This window comes from Anneissia japonica, unplaced genomic scaffold (assembly GCF_011630105.1).
Source record: "Anneissia japonica isolate Jap-2015-1 unplaced genomic scaffold, ASM1163010v1 scaffold199_len4679917_cov187, whole genome shotgun sequence".
NCBI lineage: Eukaryota > Metazoa > Echinodermata > Crinoidea > Comatulida > Comatulidae > Anneissia > Anneissia japonica.
This window is the reverse complement of record NW_022686322.1, coordinates 2,308,746-2,330,732: the sequence shown is the minus strand read 5'-3', so window position 1 is coordinate 2,330,732 and position 21,987 is coordinate 2,308,746. Positions and strand designations below refer to the sequence as shown.

The 21,987-nt window shown below is 35.0% G+C and overlaps 4 protein-coding genes across 4 annotated transcripts in view; 1 reads left to right on the top strand and 3 right to left on the bottom strand.

Annotated features, from left to right (window-relative positions):
* The window catches only part of LOC117114509, a 4,137-nt gene extending 3,725 nt beyond the window's left edge, over window positions 1-412 (bottom strand). Inside the window, exon 1 of the mRNA XM_033258182.1 lies at window positions 349-412. Within this exon, the coding sequence (XP_033114073.1) occupies window positions 349-412 (64 nt within the window). The remainder of the gene's footprint in view (window positions 1-348) is intronic.
* A 1,171-nt stretch (window positions 413-1,583) lies between these two features.
* LOC117115597 lies at window positions 1,584-5,061 on the bottom strand. The gene is made up of 4 exons (XM_033259458.1): window positions 4,793-5,061; window positions 2,786-4,126; window positions 2,547-2,637; window positions 1,584-2,095 (listed from the first exon to the last, which is right to left on the bottom strand). The coding sequence occupies exons 1-4, from the start codon at window positions 4,854-4,856 to the stop codon at window positions 1,894-1,896; spliced, it is 1,698 nt and encodes a 565-aa protein (XP_033115349.1). The 5' UTR covers window positions 4,857-5,061; the 3' UTR covers window positions 1,584-1,893.
* A 483-nt stretch (window positions 5,062-5,544) lies between these two features.
* On the bottom strand, window positions 5,545-6,558 carry LOC117115602 (trace amine-associated receptor 7f-like). Its single transcript, XM_033259473.1, has one exon. It carries the CDS (start codon window positions 6,503-6,505, stop codon window positions 5,579-5,581), a length of 927 nt encoding a protein of 308 aa, XP_033115364.1. The 5' UTR covers window positions 6,506-6,558; the 3' UTR covers window positions 5,545-5,578.
* A 13,267-nt stretch (window positions 6,559-19,825) lies between these two features.
* On the top strand, window positions 19,826-21,439 carry LOC117114500 (histamine H2 receptor-like). The gene has a single exon (XM_033258171.1). The coding sequence runs from the start codon at window positions 19,826-19,828 to the stop codon at window positions 20,753-20,755; it is 930 nt and encodes a 309-aa protein (XP_033114062.1). The 3' UTR covers window positions 20,756-21,439.
* The last annotated feature ends 548 nt before the right edge of the window (window positions 21,440-21,987 follow it).

Genomic DNA, 21,987 nt, shown 5'->3' with positions numbered 1-21,987 from the left:
TATATTTAGCATGCAAATAATGAAACTAAAAAAATTAAAACAATTATCTTTCAATCAATCGAAATGAATGTATCACAAGAAAGAAGAAAAACAATGTTTAACGACTGTGTGCCATTTGCTCATAATATAGGCCTAATAATGTTTTTTTAGGGGTAGATTTGGCACGGGCAGTTAGATGCCTGGTTTCTTCAGGGAAGAGAGTTATGAGGGGAAAGTTTGTATAGAATGAATTCTTTTCTGGAGAAATTTTACTGGTATATCCAGGCATCAGCTTGCTAACACTGTTACCTGTCGGTCTCTGACCAGGTCCTACAGTACATTGTTGTAATATTTAAAGCATATTCTTACCAAAATTAGCGATACTTAACGACAGAAACATCAAACTAAACATACACGACTTTGGTATTGACATCGTTTTTGAAATATCACAAAAAGTAATCTCAGCGATTGTTTCAAGCACATGCTATTCAAACATCGAGCTAGGTACACGTCTGTTAGCAGGAAATGCTTAAAACTTTACCCAAGGGTAAGAGTTACACGTAGTCAACTCACGATATTATAATGTCACTGTTTGCTATAGAAATTTCTATAATATCCCGTTGTTCGCTTGACTGAAAATCATCAAAGGAACTCGGATAAACGTCATTTATCCAGAGTACGAATTCTATAACAATCCATTATTGTCATATCTGTGGAATGCTTAGTATACTTAGACCTGTCACGGGGAAATGGCTTCGCGACCTAGGGTCAATTTAACAAAATGAAGGTATCGGACACAGATTCATCATATGATATATTACGTGTATTCATATCAGAAATACAATTGTCACTGACGTTACGAAAAAGCCAAAGTTTTATGTTAATCTTTTCTTTATTAACATTATATATATATATATATATATATATATATATGCCTGTATAACAACGGCGTGCTTCAACAACATTGTTTTTTTCTAAATGCTTCATTTGGTTTTTTTTTTTTTTTTCTTAAATTTGAGGGTTTGGTGCGGCGATTTCCATTCAGGTTCTGAACCTCGTTGTGGAAGGTTCGAACCATTCTCCGTCGACCATGCTTATTTACCCCCAGCTTGTACTCGTGACAGGTTGTGAATTAGCTCACGATGTTTCAGCCCTAGGTCTCAGTATTTCATGGCTTATAAATTAAATAAATATTGTGGCCGCCTCTCATGAATATTGATGATCAGGCCTGATCTACGAAGATATACAAAATAGATATTATATGGCTGTTATACTTTATGATTTGTTTTTATTACTGTTCTACACACCTTTTTCTTCTTCTTCTATTAGTCAGTACCATTTTATATAATTGTTCTTTAGTTTTGTTTTGTTTTTTTTTTTTGTTTAAAAAAAAATAAATTGCTACTTTTGGTTTGTTATTGTACCTTTGATTTATACTCCATTTCCTTGTATTTGAAACACCTTCTACAAAACATGATAAACTTCCTTTACCCTATCTGAAGTTACGGGTTGAATGTTAAATTAATTGCACATTGAATACTTAGTCACTGATTGAATTCTGAAGTTGCAGATTAAATGCTAAAGTTAATAATTGAATGCGGAAATTCAAAGATACAAGATATATTTATTTGTCAAACTGTACAACTTGATTCACATGACACAAAAATCTCTGAGGCTTGGAACTGAAATTATGTATTGAATGTTAAAGCTGCAAAGTAAATGCTAAAATAAACACGGGCATTTTAAAAGCTAAAAATGCAGAATGTATCATAATTGTTAGTTGGCTAATTTGTTTGTTTAGTATTTATTTGTTTATTATACACTTTAAACTGCTGATTGAACTCTATTGGAATGTAGAGTTGCGTATTAAACTAAGGTTGCAGATTGAATGATGTAGTTCCAGTCCGGTAATCGTCATTGCTTGTCTGCACCTACATTCAGCTCCGCAACTAAATTATAAAACGTTGTGTTGTCTTTTGGTTTCTGAACATTTCGTTCGGCTAACTGTATAAGACGCCTCTCGATTATAATTAAAGCTTCGTTCTTCATTCGCTCTTTTTCTTTTATCTCTTGATCCTCTTTCAGCTTCTTCTTGGCCATTTTGGTGGCATTTTTTCTGTAATTCAAACACGGCATGGAATGAGCATAACATAAACGACTCACTTTAGCAATGTTCAATATATAGCAACAATTGTAATGTGTGTGTCGATATGTGTAGGTGTGGGCGTTTTAGATGTGTTTAAACGTGTCTATTGTATCATGTGAGTAGTTTAGGCTTCTTGTATTAAACAAACGGCTAATTGATATTCTCATATTTATACAGCAAAACATACATGTTCGTTGTGCACTACACGTATGTATGCCTTACTAGATAAAATTATGTTGTCACTATATCGTAGACGTATGTTTCAAAAGTATATTCATTTAAATAAGAGCTTTTTGAAAATTTCTTCTACTGCTTTACGACCTAGGTGTATAAATTATACTATTTGGGTCATTACAGTAATTGAGACTTATTCATTTTTTGTTCTGATAAAGTCAAATAAATTTTAGTATTGTCATCATACCTTTTACGTCTTGGACAGTACCACATCTGACAGAACATGTTGAGGGCCACTGTTACTACAACAGAACCAACACCCATCGCTATCAATGCATCTATAGACAAGATAAACTACAATGTCATTTATCGAACAGACTTATTAATATCTTTTAAAAATCATTACGTAGATGTTTAGCTAGATAGATGTAAATAACAAGGGACTAAACTGTTATTGATTTGTGAAAAAAAAGTTAAATATCTTACATAGTCTTATACAAGAAGAGCATTCAGATTTTTCAACATGGCAAGTCAGAGGTGGACCGGAGCAAGAAATGTTCTTCTCGTATACTTGGACGTCGCAATCATGTTCATAGAGTAGATGGCCGTAAATAAGCGTTTTGCAATTCAGAACTTTACCTGAGCCCCCAACATTATATACGTAATTTGTAGTTGCAGTTGAGACGTAAACAAGTGCAGTAAACGCTGCCGTTTGCAAGTATGAATGTACTTTATGTCTTGTTTCTGGTTTCAGTGGGACGGTGATTAAGCAATAATCCGAGTCCGTCATCGATGTTATTTCAAAGTCCAAGTTAACATCTAGTGGATCATCATCAAACGTAATATGGGATAGTCCATAGCAGAGTGTAGATATTATGGCTTTGCTTGTATTGGATCCTGATGGAGTCTGAATATACGTTCTAGAAATATATTGTCCAACTGGTTTCACGGGTATGTTTAAGATCGGATCACTCTGAGCGATTTGATTTGGAGAATTATGAAATGATGAATTGTCATACATCGACATAGTGACAAATACTGGGTTCTCTGAGGTCAACGTAAATGGATGTATTACTTCGACCTCAAAGGAATTGCCTGCTTTAATAACTATTTGATTGCCCCAATAATAAAGTGTATTGTCATATTTGAGAGAGAATATTTTAACGAAGGTTCTATATTTTTGTTTATCTAGAAGTGGATAAACTGTAAATGTTTTACCCCAGTGAGAATAATCAATGAGTGTATCAATCAAATGTTGTATTCCTGTCAGTGTGTCTTCACCGCTAAGCATCAGAACGACGGGATTCGTTGAGTCTACGTGGGTATGTTGTAGGTCTATTGCAGTAAACATGCAAATTCGTTTTATTTCATCCTCTGTGAAATTAATAATCCTACTCTTACCCACGACACCTTGTTCTATATCTGTTGATATTTTAACTTGTGTATAATTTTGAAGTGACAGTATGTCCAAACAGAACGCATCTACATTGTAATCTCTTGTATCGTAAAAGTGGTACTCTTTTCCAGCAGACGAAACAAGTTGAATTTCAATTGATGGTTGTGATGGTTGAAGGGATACATATGGGCGAATGTCATCGGATGTGCGAATATGGATTGAGATTGCATCGTTAGTGAGGTTTGATCCGTGCAATGCGTCGTATAATACAAATGTTGCTTGTGCATATACTACAACGGATTCATCAAGGCCAACTGCGGGTACTGAAACGTTCGCAACACCGACAACTTCTCCCTCATTCAAAAACACGATGTTTGGTAACCTCTCGTTCACGGCGGGAATGAAAATCGGAAATCTGTACTCATTACTACCTTTTAAAGTAAAAAGGCACAGAATCAATAACCAATTAACTACAGTAAATAAATCTGAAAGCGGCAGACACATTTTTAAATACAATACAAAGCAAGGCATAAGGACATAAAGCAATGTCGATCTAGAAATCTTGAAATGGGGATGCTGATGGGGGCGCGAAGGTGAAGTAGGGAGAAGGGCTTGATGGTCAGTTAAGAAGCGGTAATTCGGAAAATAATGTGATTTTAGGTGCTTTTTAACTACTTTACTCTGATTTTTTTTGGGGGGGGGGCGATTGGGGGTAGAGAGTAATTTTTGGAGGGGCGTGTGCGCCCCACCCCGCGCACCCCAGATACGCCACTGAAAATTAAGTTTGCAACAAACATATTTAAACAGGTGGAAAAAATAGGCCTATAATTCCAATCTTACTAAAGATTCGTAGCCATACAAAGCTGACCCGCCCGTTAATTTTTTAAAAAGTTTAACACAAAATTGGACAATTACAATCTGTGCATTTCCAGCCATCTACATGTCTCATCAGCATAACAATATCCTGCCTCAGCTTAAACAATAATGGAAACTCTATCTGTAAAATTCAATCTATGGGTCTTCATCTGTATTTTGAAATACTAGATAGACCTACGTTATGGCCCCGAGTTTATCATACTGACTGCATGGATACTTACCGGTATGGACGGAAAAGCCAAGAAGAACACTATTGAGCAAACATACCAACTTGACGCTATCCATATTTACGATTGCATGTCTATAGTGAAGTCTCAATGTGTAGTGTTAGAGCAAATTCAGATTTCTATTACTATTTTGTTCATTTTAATCTACTGAACCGGAAAGTGGATCTGTGTGCTTTGTTGTACTCTAGGCCTACAGTGTATGAAAGCTCGGTAGATTCAATCGTTGCAAACAAATTGTATGCCTATTCTGTATTCGGGTCAGTAAATCAAATTGTTACTAATTGTTTCGTAGAGGTTCAAAGTTAAAACTCTGGTTTTAAAATGACGTCACCAAAACAGTTTTTGCGTTGGTTGATCAGTCTGTGATTTAAGCTTTATGCAGTGCGTTGGTACGACCAGGGAACAGTGAAATTTTACTGTTCCCTGGTACGACGCAAATTCTGGTGGTCGACGACACCGACACCGGTTCTGTAGTAAATACTAATATAGCTGAATTGTTGAATTCGCCTTCAGAGAACTAGCCTTAGGCATATCGCATTTTAAAGGGATAGGCCTAGACTAAGTTCAAAGACGTTTTGTAGCCTTATTAGACAACAATTGTAGTTACATTATCAATTATAGAAAAAAATTCATCTAGAGTCTGCAAGATTGTGCAATATATTATGCACTCGATTATTCTATTTTTGCCCAAAATTGCACGAATCGTGAACACGAACATTCGACGAGTTTGGTGTTGTTCCGAAAGGTAGTGAAGCCTCCCAGTGGGACTATCAAACAGAATTACTGTACTAATTGAGAATCCAATTCTCCACTGACTTTATTGCGCAATAGGCGACGTAAAGCAGATGAGAATTGCTTATGACGGAACACGTAGATGAACGGATTAACGGCCGAACCAATACATATAAACAGTTCCGACATCAAATCGTACCAGTACATCTCAGAGCGTTGAATGAATAGAATGATAAAAACTTTGCTAGAATAAGGCAAGTAGGCAGCAATGAAACAGCAGACCATCAAAGCACTTGTTTTAGCCGCTTTAACATTCTTCTGAACAGTTGTTAGTGTGCCGACTGTATTCTGAGCGGTTATGGTGTTTCTGTGCTTTCTTGCTTCCATGAAAATACGGAAGTACATTTTGATCAATAAGAACATACCGGTCGGGAACATTATCAAAATCATGTAACGTTGAGCTGCAATACTTTGGTAACAAAGGAATATTCCCTCGCCCTTCCAAAGCAACTGCGTGAAGCTAAATGCACTGGCTGTAATCCAGGAGAAAATGATGGCACAGAAAACTCGGGTCTGAGTAACTATTTGTCTATATTTTAATGGTTTTATTATAGAAACGTACCGGTCCGTCGTAATAAAAAGAAGGTGGAAAAACGACGTAACAAGACATATTTTCAAAGGAATGTATAGTAAATTACAGCTATCAATCTTAATGTAGTCGTCTCCCCGCGTAACAAGCGCCAACACGTACAGGGGGACGGCGATGATCCCCGTAAGTAGGTCAACTAATGCTAAGCTCGCAATCAAAGTGAACTGCAGCACTTGTAAACTGGGAGTTTGGCGAATAAAAATAAGAACAAAAGCGTTTCCACAAATGATCACCAAGTCCAACGGTGTACAAATAGTTAAAATAAATATCAAAGTATCCCTCATTTCGTATGTTGTTATGTTTCGAGTGTTAATGATCCCTTCCATTTTACAGACGGAATGAATCAGATTTAATAATGACTACTGACCTCAACTCTACATGAAAGCTGTCAATGAAATCAAAAAAGACTGACTGAGCTAATGATACAATCATGACCTGAAGTCATAATTAAATAATATAATACATTGTCTTCATAACAGAAGAAATACAATGCTAAAATATGGGTATTAAGATGTTTGATCACTCATTCTCAAAATAGACTTTACGTACAGTATGTGGAATCACGATTCAGTAGGTGTGTATCAAAGAGAGGAGTAATGAAAGCAAAGTAAAACAAAAATACGTTCAAAATGAGGACTTAGTAAAACTAAACCACGTCAGTCAACAAGAGTGAGGGTGAAAGATTATAGCAATTGTAAATGTAGGCCTATGAGGAGGTAGGTGAATATGCAGATTGGTATTGATTTATAGTTGTTCTTATTGAGTTTGATCACAATATTGTTAAATTGTTATTACAATTAGTGGTTGATATTTATTACATCATTTGATAATGGTACACTAGTGGTGGAATTTTATTACATTAGTGGTTAACATAATCTAATAAAAGTCCAACCACTAATGTATCATTAACGACATTACACAACAGTATGACTTTTTATGGGCTTGAAAATTCGTAAGATAATAGAAACGTTGAAAATAAAAAACATATTGATTTGTCGTTTAAATGAAAAATCAAAATGGTCAGTCAGATTGTTTACCATTGTTTTAATTTCTTCGTTTCTACTTTATTTTGACGTACAATGCTTCCAACAATAAACGGTTTTACTAATAATTTGTCAACATTTTGATGATCATTCAGTACATTTTTTACCACCGTTATCAAGTAATAAAACTTGTGTGAACTTCAAATTATTAAGCCATGTACAGACTATCAAATTGTATTTGACAAAAACATGCGACATGCCTAAATACGGTCATGATGACATCATAATCATGATCATATACAGGCAGGTACATCATGACTGTAAAGCCGGGTACTCAATGCGTGTGACGGCAACGCGACGATGAACGCAAGCGACGGCGCGGACCTAACGGATCTTTTTTTTAATGAGGATCCGTTCAGACTGCCACTGAAAAATCAGCAGAGGGCGTTGTGTCGTCTATCGCTCGCCGGAAGCAGAGATGCATTCGTCGTGTGACGGTCATACGACCGTTGCACGACGCAGTGAATGCCCGGCTTTACGGGCATACAATAGTTGTTTGTCAAGGAATATATGATAATGTGGACAGACATTTATGCCCGGAGTTTATTTTTTCATTCATTCAGTCATTAATCCATACACGTGTAGTATTAATTCTTTCGTTCACCTTTCCGCCCTACATTAATTTTTTTTAAATAAATTACATCTTACCGGCTATGGTTGCAGTGAAATGGCATTATAGTAAAACTCTATTAAGAAAACCAAGAAGATTAAAACAATATATATCTAACTTTCACATTTGCAATGGTAAATGATCGTTTAAAAGATTTTCTTGCTCAATTTTCCAACTGCACAAATTTGACAAACTCTGCATAACATAGTCTTTTAGTTACCACATCCTAAGTATTACAGCCTACGTACAGTAGGTTTCTGCTCTATTCTCTCAAAATGTATTGTTTACTTGTATAAAAAAAAAACGACAAAGGTTCTTAAATAGTGTTCATGGAAACTAATATTTGTATTTTAGTCCCAGTTATATTGAATAAATTCTCACATTGGAGAGAACTAATCTAGCATAATTTATTATTAATATTGTCTTTTTTCCTACCACTCCATAGTTCTACTTCTAACATTCAGGAAGTTCCTTAAGAATTTTGAAGGGAAGGAATATTATAAAACTACTTCAAGTCTTCTTTCTGGTTTAAACGGTACGGTGATTAGGAAATAATCTGAGTCACTTATCGATGTTATTTTCACATCTAAGTTAACGCCTGTAATGGAGACAGACCCCTTCCTTCCAAACCCTATTTTCTTTGGTGCTATGCACTTCTTAATAAGCTAAAAATCTGGTAATTGTATTCAGATGTTTTATACAAGCTTAGAGTTCCCTTTCACTAAACGAATAATAAAGATTTACTTTAACAATGACTTTGGATTTGAAAAAAGGGATATGCCTGGGACTTGAGAAAAAATGACAATCAGCTTGCTGCAATTTTAAAATTTTATCGTTTCAGATTGATTAAAGTACAGCTACATTCATATTTATAACTGTTAGAATAGCCTACACAAACAGCCGGATACTCACCTTTTAAGTATTCAGAGCCTTCAGTCTTTTACACAAGCATCATGCTTATGGGACTTTAATAAATAAAAAAAAAAAAAAAAAAGGAAACAATTAATTTTACAATCAGTTGAATTCTATATACGGCATACGGAGAATTTAAAATTCCAACATAAAATGTTTAAACAGTACTAACAGTATATACAAACAATATAAATACAAAATATAAGCCTGAAAGAAAACAATTAATTAATTAATTAATGACAGAGCATGATGAGTCTACAATAGCAATGTCACTAGACGTGTGGGTACACATAACAACTGATTCCACTTCAAGAATATTTTAGAATCACATACCAGTAGTAGGGTATCCATTTTTGGTTCGTATTCTGTCCCAAATTCATTACACTATGGTGTGCTCCAAGGTTCAGTTATTGATCTCTTTTTATTCAGTTTCTACATTTGTCCAGGCATTATGTCATTCAATTCACCCGATTCTGCAATGAGTTTGGATCAGTGGGTGACGTCACCACTCGGTATGCCTATGCGATAATACTGAAGAGAATGTTATTAATTGGCTAGTTGGCTAACAACGGCCATTAATAACCAATGACGAATGTTAACAAATAGTCAGTTGCATGATTTCTAAGCAGATAACAATTGCTTATGTATTAAACCGAAAGGTCCACTGATTAATCTCAGATAAGAAAGTATAATACATACTCCAAGTATTGAAATACACGTCATCGTGTTGGGATTCAATATTTCGACATTAATTATGTCATCAACATCATTCAAGGAGTTATTTATACAAACTAAAAATAATAAAACGGCTAACAGAGTTCCCTGGGGGACTCCTCCTGTAAGAGTGGTCCATTCTGACAGAACACCCTTATAGGTAACTCTTTGCTTTCTTTCAGAGATAAAGTCAACAATCCACTGAACTATTTCAGGTTGGGCCTCCATGTTTAAAAGTTTTGTGATGGCAGTGTTGTGGTCTACCAAATCAAAGGCCTTGGAGAAGTCAGTCAGTACCAGTGTACTGGTAGTGGCTGGCCTCTCCAAGGCACTCATAACACTATGATAGATATCAACTAGACAGTGGGTGGTAGACACCCCTTTCTGATTACCATACTGCCGTTTGTCTAATTTGGTTTTAATACATTCAGTTAAGATTTTTGCAACCCGCCCTTCTGCTACCTTTGCCAAAATTGAGGTAAGGGAAATTGGTCTTAGTTTTGAAATAGTAGCAGGGTACTGTTTAGGGACCGGAACTACATTAGCTTCCTTCCACTGTGTGGGTACCTTTGCCTGGGCTAATGAGGCATTAATTAAGTCTGTGACTGGGACACTCAGTGTCATGTTACAGGTATACATCTGTCAGTAGGGGACACATTTATTAAACTTTATAGAGTAGCTATTGACTCGCCAGCAAATCTCAACTCACAAGCATCTAATGTTAGTAGGGCAGTTTCATCTTAGAAACTTACGATTATTCAAAATAAGGACACCTGCCAGGGCACTGATTTTTTCAAGACTGGAATACTGCAATTATCAGGATAGTGGTCTGTTTAAAAGAGATTTACACTCTGCAGAAATTTCAAAATTCTGCTGCTAGACTCATTTTTGTCTTGTAAGACACGCACTCATACCTCTCCAATTATTTGCGAACATCATTGGTTGCCTGTCCAAGAAAGAATTCAATTTCAACTTTTTGTTTTATTGGAGTTTCTTTTCCTTCTCTTTGTTTTCAAATCACTCCCTGGCTTCTGCCCTTTGAAATTCCGATTACCTAATACTACGTGCGCATGTGCGCTTAAAGCCCCATTCCCGGCAAAATTTCACTAAAAACTGACTTTTTTTAGAAATATGCATTTGCATTACTCCAATTATTATAAATCATGGAAAAATATTGACATGAATTTTAGTTTTACGCAAAAGAATAAAAAAAAAAGAGAAATACAGACTATTTCTCATAAAATATTACCATTTTCTCGACGAATTCATCGTTACTTGGCAAATTCAGAGGTGAAATCAAACATGAAAAATTCATCCGCATTTATTTTTTGTGTGGAACACAAAAGAAATCAAATTTCAGACTTTTTTTTTACATTTTTTCATTCTTAGGAATGTCTAAATTCAGTTAAACTAGCAATTCCGTATTATATTTATAAATCTTTATAACATTATTATACAAAAATTAGATTTTTCTTAACAACTGAAATTTTGCCGGGAATGGGGCTTTAACAAGATCTTCCAACACTATCCAACTTGTTCGGCAGGTACACCATAAACGGATTGGTGACAATTAATTTCCTTGAATTGCTGCCTAACTTTGGAATGGTCAGCCTATTTCTCTCAGGTCTTGCGATTCGCAGGCAGTTCAAAGCCCATCTAAAAACACATTTATTTTAATAGTTTCCCCTCACCTTGCATAAGATCACATTTGCTTATTGTTTAGTTTGTTTTCTTATTTTTCTATCGAAGCTTTTTGCTTCGAGTTAATGCTTTATGGCATTATTTAAGTTTGCACACTTGATTTGGGTTTGGTTTTATGCAAGCTTTACTCGGTAACCAAGGGCGTCGATCCGTGTTTGAAAGTGGGTGGGGGTGGGACGGAATGCAAAATAAGAAGGCCTTGGGCCGTAGGCCCAAGTCTTGGTCGGGGGCCAGGAGGCTGTCTAGGGCCCCGGTGAGGGTCCAGGGAGCGAAGCCCCCGGAAGCTCTGGCGCCTATAGCTTTTTATAAGTTGTATCTAATTGATTTTAAGGAATGCAATTAACATTTATTTCCACTTTACATTTTCAAAATACAGTGGCAGATCCAGGAATTTGAAATATAGCTGGGCCCAGGGAGTAACTTTTACAGATGGACAGTGTACACCACGTCATCGCCTGGTTGGGGCTGAGGTAAGAAAATTTATGATTATGGCACCTGTTTGGCCGGAAATGGCACTCTCAGACTAAATTTGAATATAATTTTCATTTTTCAACACTTTAAAATTTTGAAAAAAAAACCAGACAGTGGGCCAGCTGGACCCCTTGAATCTGCCACTGAAATACTCATCAAAAAAGTTTTTAAAATTATCCTAGTAATCATAATTATACCCGATATATATTTCGTCCAAACTAACATTCATAAAAATAATGATTTATTATCTACTGATTAGCTTATGACGTATAAACAAACAAAAAATAAATAAAACAGTCATTAATTTAGTCTCTTTGCATGTACAATATTGTTAATATCAATCAAGAGGTTTTTCCTTTTCCTTTTTTTTTAAAGCCCCATTCCCGGCAAAATTTCAGTTTTTAAGAAAAATCTAATTTTTGTATAATATTATAAAGATTTATAAATATAATACGGAATTGCTAGTTTAACTGAATTTAGACATTCCTAAGAATGAATTCAGGGTATAATTTTTTTGTCTACTGCCTCCAACGGGGGCGTAGACACTATGTCATGGTGTAGCAGTTAAAGATGGCGCAAAAGGGTAAATCCGGTTTAGGCATGATGAGTACTACTACCACGAGGTAGGGGCGCTCTATTGACAATCGAATAGCGTTCGGAACTCGAACAAAATTGCGTTCGAAACCCGAACACGCGTTATAGAGACGCAGCACGCGTTCGCCACGAACGCCTTTTACCGCCATTTGAAGGACGCCTTTTAGAACATGGTAGTACTCTTCGTGATCAACGATATAACGTGGTGACTCCAAGAGTTACTCATTTTTTAAAGTGTTTTTAGTGTAATATAGTAGTTGGCCTATACAGAATATTGTTATGAAAGAAAATTTTCATGAAAAATCCAGATACACTACAATAATACACACATCTGCATATTGAAGAACATAAGAACTCCTGTATAAGGCAGTAGACACACGCTCCCGCTGGGAGCCAGTTTTTTTAAATGTAGCCTCTGATAACCGTTGCACTCATAAAATCGTCGATGTAGTGGTTACTGAGATTGTTACGAAATGTAACAATTGCGTTTTTACTTGGCTTTGGTCCGGACAAAATTGTTAATATCATCCCTAACACATTTTTATAGCATAATTGTAAGACTATATACGGTAGTTTTAACTTTGTAGTTGTTCCATAACGCCGCGAATATGTAATAAGACAGTATGATTTAAATAGCAAAATTTATATATACAGTTATAGCCAACATAGTGATAAGCCTATTTATGTATTATACTCACATATAATTAGTAGGCAAGTAAACTTGTATCAATATCATAAAAATAGATATATTTAAATACATGCTAAGGTGCAATAATGGAGGTACGTATGACGAAGATAATAACAATAAAACAATAATAATAGTTCAATTTAATGATGTAATAATAGCAAAAATAATATTTATAATGATGTATTAATTATGTTTTATAATAATAATAATAATAATAATAATAATAATAATAATAATTTATAATGATGGTGATTTTTTTTTATTGCATTTCAAAACACAAGACGATTATTACAGTACAATAAAAACAGCGGCTGTCACCGACGCAGCGGCATTAAATAATAAACAATTACACAAAAGAGAGACATAAAAAGAACACAGTTGATTTTGTAATCAGTTGAATTCTATAAATGGTATAAGGAGATTTTAACATTCTAGTTTTCAATTTTTAAATAGGCAGCACTGTACTTGGTTGCTAAAGGTTTTCTTTTAATATCTTGTAAATTAAATCTATTGTTTTTGACACAATCTGCTTTTTAATTTTTATCGTTCTTTTTTCAATAGTTTTTAAGGGATTAAAAAACGGAAGAACCTTTTAAGGTTTTAAGGTTTTTTTCTTAAAAGATGGTTACAGTTATGTATACATGTTTGCTATAATCAGTGAAGTATTTATTAAAGATTTCGTTAATAATACATACAAAATAATCGGTGCAAGATGGTAGCGTGTGGTACTCCACCAGTCAGAGAAAGTATTCTTGTACCGAATCCTTTGTTCCCTATTGCAAAGGAAGTCAACCACCCACTGAAGGATCAATGGGGCTACACCCATTTCAAAGATGGCTAAATGCGATGGTATGGTCGATCGTGTCGAATGCCTTTGAGAAGTCGGTCAGCACCAGAGTACTGCCCGGCTTCTCAGTATGGGACACGATGCGATTGTATACGTCAACAAGACAGTGGGTGATTCACTTCCCTTTCTGATTACCATACTGTGTTGTATCAATACGACTTTGAATACTTGAGAGTTTGTTAGCTATGTTTTCAGCAACTTTGGCTAACGTTGGGGTTAGTGAAATGGACCTCAAAGCGTTGATTGTAGGGGATACTTTTTGGGTAGGGGAATTATGTTTGCTCTTTTCCATTGTGCAGATTAATAGACGAACTAATTATTTCACTCACAGGACCACTAATTTCACAAGCAAATTCTTTAATGAATCTTTCTGGTAGATCATGCTTTAGATACAGATATCTTACTTAATTCTTTGTAAATCATCCACGTTTCAAATCTATGTAGAGGCATTGGACTTTAATCAATTGGGACCTGTAATGTAAAAAGCAAGATAATGATTTGTTAATTTCAGTGGCTGTTTGGAGGAATGTTGGGGACGCTAATGGTGGGATCTGCTCTTTCAAGCCCAACTAGTGATCTAATCTGTTTATGCCAACCACCAGGGTTTAAATTTTGGAGTATTTTTACTTTCTTTTTAGTGTATCTGATTTTAGCTTTAGTAATTTCCCTTATAATTGCATTACGAAACCTTTTCCTTAACAGACTGTTATCGACTGTTACCTTTAACGAAATCTTGTCTGTTTGCTATAAGGGATTTAATACGGTTTGTCATCCAACACATATCGTTTGGGTGAAGTTTAACTATCCTTTTAGGAAAAAAATCTATTAATTCCACAATTCATAACATTGTAAAAGGCATTAGTTTTTGTTTTTTTTAACACCCGCCCAGTCTACTTGCGTTATCCGACGTCCAAACAATTGAATGTTTGAATATGTCATGGGTTGTATAGTTTTCAGAATCATGTTGTTATTGGCAGTTGTTACTTTGGTGCAAACTAAAACACACAAATGGTCACTCAAGCCTAATTACGGGAACATTATAGATGTCATCATGTTGGTAATGACTGAATCTAATATTGCTCCTCTGTGGGTTAGGTAACAATTTGCTAATATCATTCCCGAGATAAAGTGAACTAATATCAACTCTAAAATCACCCAATAATAATATACCTGCCAGGGACCTATTATTACTGAGTTTAATATAGCAAATAGTTGATAATAAATGTTCAAGCAAGAGTTCACAATTCTCAGATCCTGGCGGTATATAAACAGTACCCACGATAATATAAAGAAAGCTCCTTGGGAACCTGTTGTGTTTGACCATGATCCAGTTTACTTCCAATTCATCCGCAACATTAATTCCAATTAATTCTTCTGCATTGATGTTATCTTTTCTATTCTTCCGACATTCTCCAAAGATGTTGTAACCATTTATATTGTATTCAGCTGGGTGTGTGTCTGCTTTTACCAAGGTGTCCGATGTCTACCGTATGTTATTACTTCTAAGTTCAATAGATAACCCATCAATTTTATTTAGTGCTGAATTTGCGTTGGTGAGAGAAATATTCGACATGAGTTGTTTCTTGCTTTCAGGATTGGTTATTGTTTTTGGTTTACTTTTTTTCCCCTTGGAATGTTAACTATACAGCGCACTTTGATCATTTGTTAAACACTGTTAGTTTCTTTTATCTACCTTGTACCCGTTATTATAGTTGGAATTTTGTTACGATCGAGCTGCTCTACATCCCCTAGTTTTAGCAATACAAATTGCCTTGAGGTTTTCCCATTCTGTGTCCTTTAACGAGTGCAACGTTTATTTAAGCTATGCCTGGTGTTGACAAGTATTTAAAAAAACACATCCTCAACAATGCTAAGGCTTTATTCAGCCACCTGATGTATGTAGTTCAAGTAAAACACAAAACACAATGGCGTCTCGGCAAACAGCAAAGCTACTTACGTCCTGCGTTAGGCTACCACCACTGACCATACACCAGTCGATCCTCACCTGGACCCGTGGCTTCCAATTGAATTCCACAAAAATGGCAGCGGTAGATTTTAGTCAACATTAAGTTTTGGACAAGAGTTCAAGAACGACGTCGTTTTTCTACTCACATAAAGAAGAAAATATGTTAACTGAATGTTAAATACTGAGACAAAAAAGACCAACAAAAACATACAAAACAAGCAATAAAGAGTGTTTGGATGCAGCGAAAACACATCAGCAGGATTCAATTTTACAAGCAGAGACTGGTAACAAATCAAACAGGGGTGGCGCCAAGATTTGCCCGAGGGGGTCCGAGGTCCCCGATAGGGGGTTCTCCGACGATAGAAAAGTGGACGTGGTCGGGCGTCATTAAAACTTTGTAAAAAGGGATCCAGGGAATGAAGCAACCCCCCCGCCCCCCGAAAAATATGACAATTTGGCTCTTTGTTAATATTCCTATCAATTTCACAATTCATATATTTTTAACTCATTTTCCGATCAACAACATTTTGAGAAAAAAAATTAGATTGATTGGTTACGTCAATGAAAAAACCCATATTAATAATATGGCTATACCGTGTTGAAATGCACTTGCTGAGTATGTGACAGAAAGATGAAAGAATTTTTCCATACACTTATTTAGGCTATATCAAGTCAAAACACAACTAAAATGCCTGATTCCAGTCTAAGATTGGCAAATATTCAACAGTATACGGTACTACACGACACTATATTCTGTTGAGATTACAAAACACATCACAGAAAATTTTACACTTTAACGTATTTATTTTGTGCTACTGATGAACTCAATGAGATGTGCAATTGTGCTCATACCATGCATATATATTAATATAATTAGCATTACGTCACCAACTTTATCTGCATTCAGCGAGCGATTTCACAAGACTTTATGAACAATCACTCACACCGTTGGGGCATTTTATTGGATGTTGCATTTTACCGTTCCTTTAGCAAACGGAAGATAAGATACGGTACTGCGTTTTAATTACGTATATTCGAACTGTATTTGGAAGCGACTACCATTAGATCAATGTGACGTTACCCAACACCAAGACCACGGTTTTTAATTAACCAATGAGTACTCAGCCGACTACAATTTGAAACCAGGAACAATATCTTGCATGAAAAATAAAGGATTACACTTCCTACATATGAACGTTGGATCGCTGATAAACTCACTGATGTTCGAGATATAGCCCGCAAATGTAATTCAGCCATTTTTTCCATATCTGAAACTTGGTTCGACACCTCAGTTACAAAACAAGAAATTGCAATCAAAGGATATAGTGTCCTGAGGAAAGACAGAAAAAGGAAGAGGTGTCTATTTTTATAAGAAATGACATCGCAAAACTTGAAGCAGTCGACTAATTCTTAGATAGGTTATTTAAACAACTAAAGAAAGATAAATATAACAAAGATCTGCAGAAGGTATTTTTGAAAATTTAGAAAGGAAATACAGTATGATATAAAAAATGCCAAATCGATTCAAATACATTCTTAACAGAGCTGAAGAAAACAAAAATAATCCAAAAAATTAATGGGAGCTTCTTAAGACGCTAGGATATGGCAACAAATCTAACTAATCGTAAAAAACCGTAATTAACTTACCGGCCCTGCAGAATTACTTCATGTTTCAATGAAGTCACCACACTTGTTGACAAACTCCCAAACCCTAAAAATGTGTATGCTTCATATAACACCGTAAGTGACAAAAATGTTATACTAAGCAAAGTTGACGAAGCTTGTATTCTTAATGAATTAGGAAAACTGAATCCATCAAAAGGCACAGGCATGGATGATATTCCTCCAACATTTCTCAAAGATGGTGCGAATTTTCTCAAGACACCTATTACCTATTTAATTAATCTATCAATTGCTACTAATACTGGTCCATCTGATATGTAAATTGCTAAGAATAAACCATTATAAAAAAAATGATGCAGAACACAGGTTGAGAATTATAGGCCCATTAGTATCTTAAGCTCTCTCCCAAAACTATTAGAAAGAGTTGTATTCATTCAACTTTACAGTTTTTCTCACTGAAAATAATATAATTTACCCATACCAATCTGGTATGGGTAAACAGACTCTGTCTTATAAATTTACTTGATGATCTTAAGATCCGATCATCCAAAGGGCTTTACTCGGGTATGGTTCTTATCAATCTCCAAAAAGCTTTTGATAGGGTAGATTGTCATATTTTATCTGAAAAGCTCAAATTAATGGGTGTAGTCTCTGTTGAGTGGTTCAAATCATATCATTCGGATAGAAGGCAAATCGTCTGTGTTAATGGAAGCTAAATCTTGTATTATTTCATGTGGAGTTCCACAATGTAGCATTATTGGCCCCTTACTTTTTATTTGTTTTGTAAATGACATGGTTATTTGTACTGATTTTAAATGCAAACTTATGTTATACGCTGATGGTACTGCATTAGTTTCCTCACATCAGGATCCAAATATTGTTTCCAATACACTTGGAGATGCTTTGGATTCCTTATGTGAATGGCTTGTGGCTAAGTTTAAAAATTAACCTTGACAAAACTGAATGCATTATCTTTGGCACGAAAATGAAAGTAAAAACAAATGGATGTGATATAAATTGTAAAAGTTTTGTTAATTATCTCGGAATTATAATAGACCAATGTTTGGAAGGAACGGAATATTCAAATTTCATTACCAAGAAAATAAACAATAGACTTTTTTTGTATCGACAATAGAGGGTTCTCAACACAAAGTGTTGCAAAATTTTATGTTCAGCTCTTATTCAATGTACTGCATAAACGATTACTCCTCTTCTTTCTGGTTTTGTGGTATTCATAAGACGATGAAACGTAAATTGCAAATATTACAAAACAAAATGTGTAGGTTTGTCATTCAATTAGGTCCTAGAGCCCACATAGGCACCGATATAATATTGGTATCTTAAATGTTGAGAATAGAGTCGATTCCTTCGTCTTAATCATGTATTTGAAATAGTTCATGGCCAAAAGTGCTCCATATATGTCGGAAGGATTTCAACGGGTAGCAAATTTTCACAACCATAACACTCGATCTTGTCGAAACAATTTTGAAGTACCCAAAGCCAAAGGAATTGGCTCCTCTATTTTTATATAATTCTATTAAAGAATGGAATGCATTGCCCAAATTTAATAAAAAAGCTAACAATCTAAATTGCTTTAAAATAACTCTTAAGCAACACATTATGGAGCGAGAGCTGGTAGTTGTCTAAACTAATAATAATAATATTTTGATGTTGGAAATAAGTTATTTTTAATAACTTTTATGTGTTATCCCTAGCATCAGGTTTTTCTTTTCTTTTGTATGTTTGTTGATTTTTGCTGTGTAATTTTGTATGTAATTTTCCCATTTTTTATAACATTTTAATGCAGTTTTCATGTATGTTTATGAGAGATGCCGAATAAATAAACAAACAAAACTAAAATGGGTCCAAAGTTAACTTCCTTGGTGTTATTCAATTATCACCTACAGGTGATTGCAACAAATGTTTCTAGAATTATTGTTGTTTTCAATAAAGTCAAATTGATGTTATATAGTAAAATCATGCTACCAATGTACAATGCATTTTTACTACCTAGATTAACTTACGTTATTACCATTTGGTACGCCTGCTAGCATTTTAAGTCGTTTAAATTATTGTTCAGAAAAATTATTTTAGATGTATAAATGATTTGTCATGTACATTATCTGTAAGCTATCCACTTTATAGGCCTATAAATACGCAAGGATTAAATATTAAACCTTAATCTTTAAAACAGCCATATTTATATATATGTATCATAAAAATCGATTACCTGTATCCTTTGATAAACTATGAAATTTGACTGATTCCACTGACATTTAATCACAGATTTTTAAAAATCGATTATTTTAAGTAGATATGCCGAAGCATCTATTAGAGAAATTAGAGCTATTCTGACGTCACTTTACATGACCAATTCAATCCTAACCACAACGTTCGACTTAAGTCAGTCACTACCACGTAGAGTTGTGTTACGGTTGTCATTATATAAATGTGTTTTGTTCCATCCGACTTGTAAAATGGAAGGGCTTGTTAGTTCCCGGAATGTCACAGCCAACGAAATACGGGAAAATTTAATATTTGTTTTAACTGTTTATATACCGTTGGACTTGGTGATCATCTGTGGAAACGCGTTTGTTCTTATTGTCATTCGCCGAATTCCAAGCTTACATGAGACTCAGTTTACTTTGCTTGCTAGCTTAGCATTGGTGGACCTACTTACGGGGATCATAGGCGTGCCTATGTTCATGTGGGCGTGTATCCTGCGGGGATCCCTCTACATAGAGAACATCGATGACTGCGAGTTACAATACATACCTATGAAAGTCTTCATCTGTACTTCGTTTCTCCATCTTCTCCTTATTACCACGGATCGGTACGTTTCTATAATAAAACCCTTACGATATGCACAAATTGTTACTCGGGCCAGGGTTTACTGTGCTATCACTGCCTCATGGATATTAGCATGTTCTTATGGATTCATACAATTGTTTTGGAAAAGCAAACAAATTGAAGGGATATTCTTTTGCTATCAGGTAAATCCGCAAGGTGTCGTAGTTCAACGTTACGCAGTTTTGGTAATATTTCCAGCAGCTATGTTCTTAATGATCATAATGTATTTCCGTATTTTCATGAAGGCGAGAAAACACATAAACGCAATAGCCGCTCAGAATACAGTCGGTACACCAACATCTGTTTACAAGAATATTAAAGCGGCTAAAACAAGTGCTTTGATGGTCTGCTGTTTCATTGCTGCCTACTTTCCTTATTCTAGCAAAGTTTTTATAATTTTATTTGGACCTCAACGTTCTGATATATACTGGTACGATTTGATGTCTTCGGTGTTGTTGTACATGGGTTCGGCCGTCAACCCGCTCATTTACATGTTCCGTCATAGGCAATTCTCATCTGCTCTACGTCGTCTATTGCGAAATTCTCAATTACAGTAATTCCGTTCAATATAGACGTTGTACCGACAATAAGACTGTTTGTGTTCGATATAGACGTTGATACCGACATTAATGAGGTTTCACGACTTTGTTTCGTAACCCACAGCTTATTGTTTGCAGATACAATAACCTGCTTTGTCGAACATGCATCACGAACTCAACACAGTAATTTATATGGTGTGAGGATATGATTATGGGATTGAAGAACAGAGCAGAAAAAAGAGAGTAAAGAAACAAGAAAAGATAACACACTTCACAAAATCATTAGCACCATCTGCCGAACAAAAAGGCAAAGCGAAAGTAAACGACTAGAACGAGTCGTCAAGGCACCACAAAAGAAGAAAATCAAGCGAAAGTAAGAAAAATCGTAAAACAAAGTTTTTCATTAGTAAAATTAAAAGTAATTCGTCAAGCAAATTGCATTATGATGATTGGAAAAAAAATTATTATGTTGTTTTTACAACAACATGAATAACATAAGTTTGCATTGTCTCCCTAAACGTGACAAAACAAAGACAAATATTTAAGTGGTGTCGTGATCAAAAAGTAGATATTGTATTGTGGCAAGAAACGCATCGTACTCGTGAATTGATTAATACATTTACTTCAATAAGGGAGGGTGTTTGCATTCATAGTACAGGTTTTTCCAATAGTGCAGGAGTGTCTGTTATAATTTTAAAAGTTTTAATAAACAATATGTGATAACAATTTTTAATAAACAGAGTTTGGTGATGATTTAAATGCTGTACAATTTCTAATTGACTCCTACTAATCATATGTTTGTGACCCGTGCTCTGAAAAAACCTACAATAAACGTCTATTAATATACGATATATAAACATAGTGCAAAATATTACATTTTCAGGATTGTATAACGGCTTTACCACTCGGGGATGGATTTATCAAACTTTATCAAAAAGCTTAATAACAGTAGTAGTTCGTTTAAAGAACTCCGTCTAGGTTGTGCTTCCAGAATTAAAATTTCATTGATTGATTTTATCATTCATTTACACACTCACTCATTCACTCATTCACTCATTCTTTTAATCTTGTATTCATTCATTCATTCATTCATTTAAAACAAACCAACAGCGAAAAAAAGAATCGCCACTTACAGGATTGTAAAACACATGAGACGGGTTACGAGATAAAAAGATAATTAACAATCATTGCACTCACTTTGCCAGAAGTGAATACAAGTACGGAAAATAATATAATATAACAAAGGTAAT

Excerpts from the sequence above, each read along its gene's own strand:
- LOC117115602 (XM_033259473.1), bottom strand. The coding sequence starts at position 6,505 with ATGGAAGGGATCATTAACACTCGAAACATAACAACATACGAAATGAGG.
- LOC117115597 (XM_033259458.1), bottom strand. The coding sequence starts at position 4,856 with ATGGATAGCGTCAAGTTGGTATGTTTGCTCAATAGTGTTCTTCTTGGC. Across the intron at positions 4,127-4,792 it reads TGGCTTTTCCGTCCATACCG|GTAGTAATGAGTACAGATTT; the intron begins GTAAGTATCCAT and ends TTACTTTAAAAG. Across the intron at positions 2,096-2,546 it reads TACTGTCCAAGACGTAAAAG|AAAAAATGCCACCAAAATGG; the intron begins GTATGATGACAA and ends TTTGAATTACAG.
- LOC117114500 (XM_033258171.1), top strand. The coding sequence starts at position 19,826 with ATGGAAGGGCTTGTTAGTTCCCGGAATGTCACAGCCAACGAAATACGG.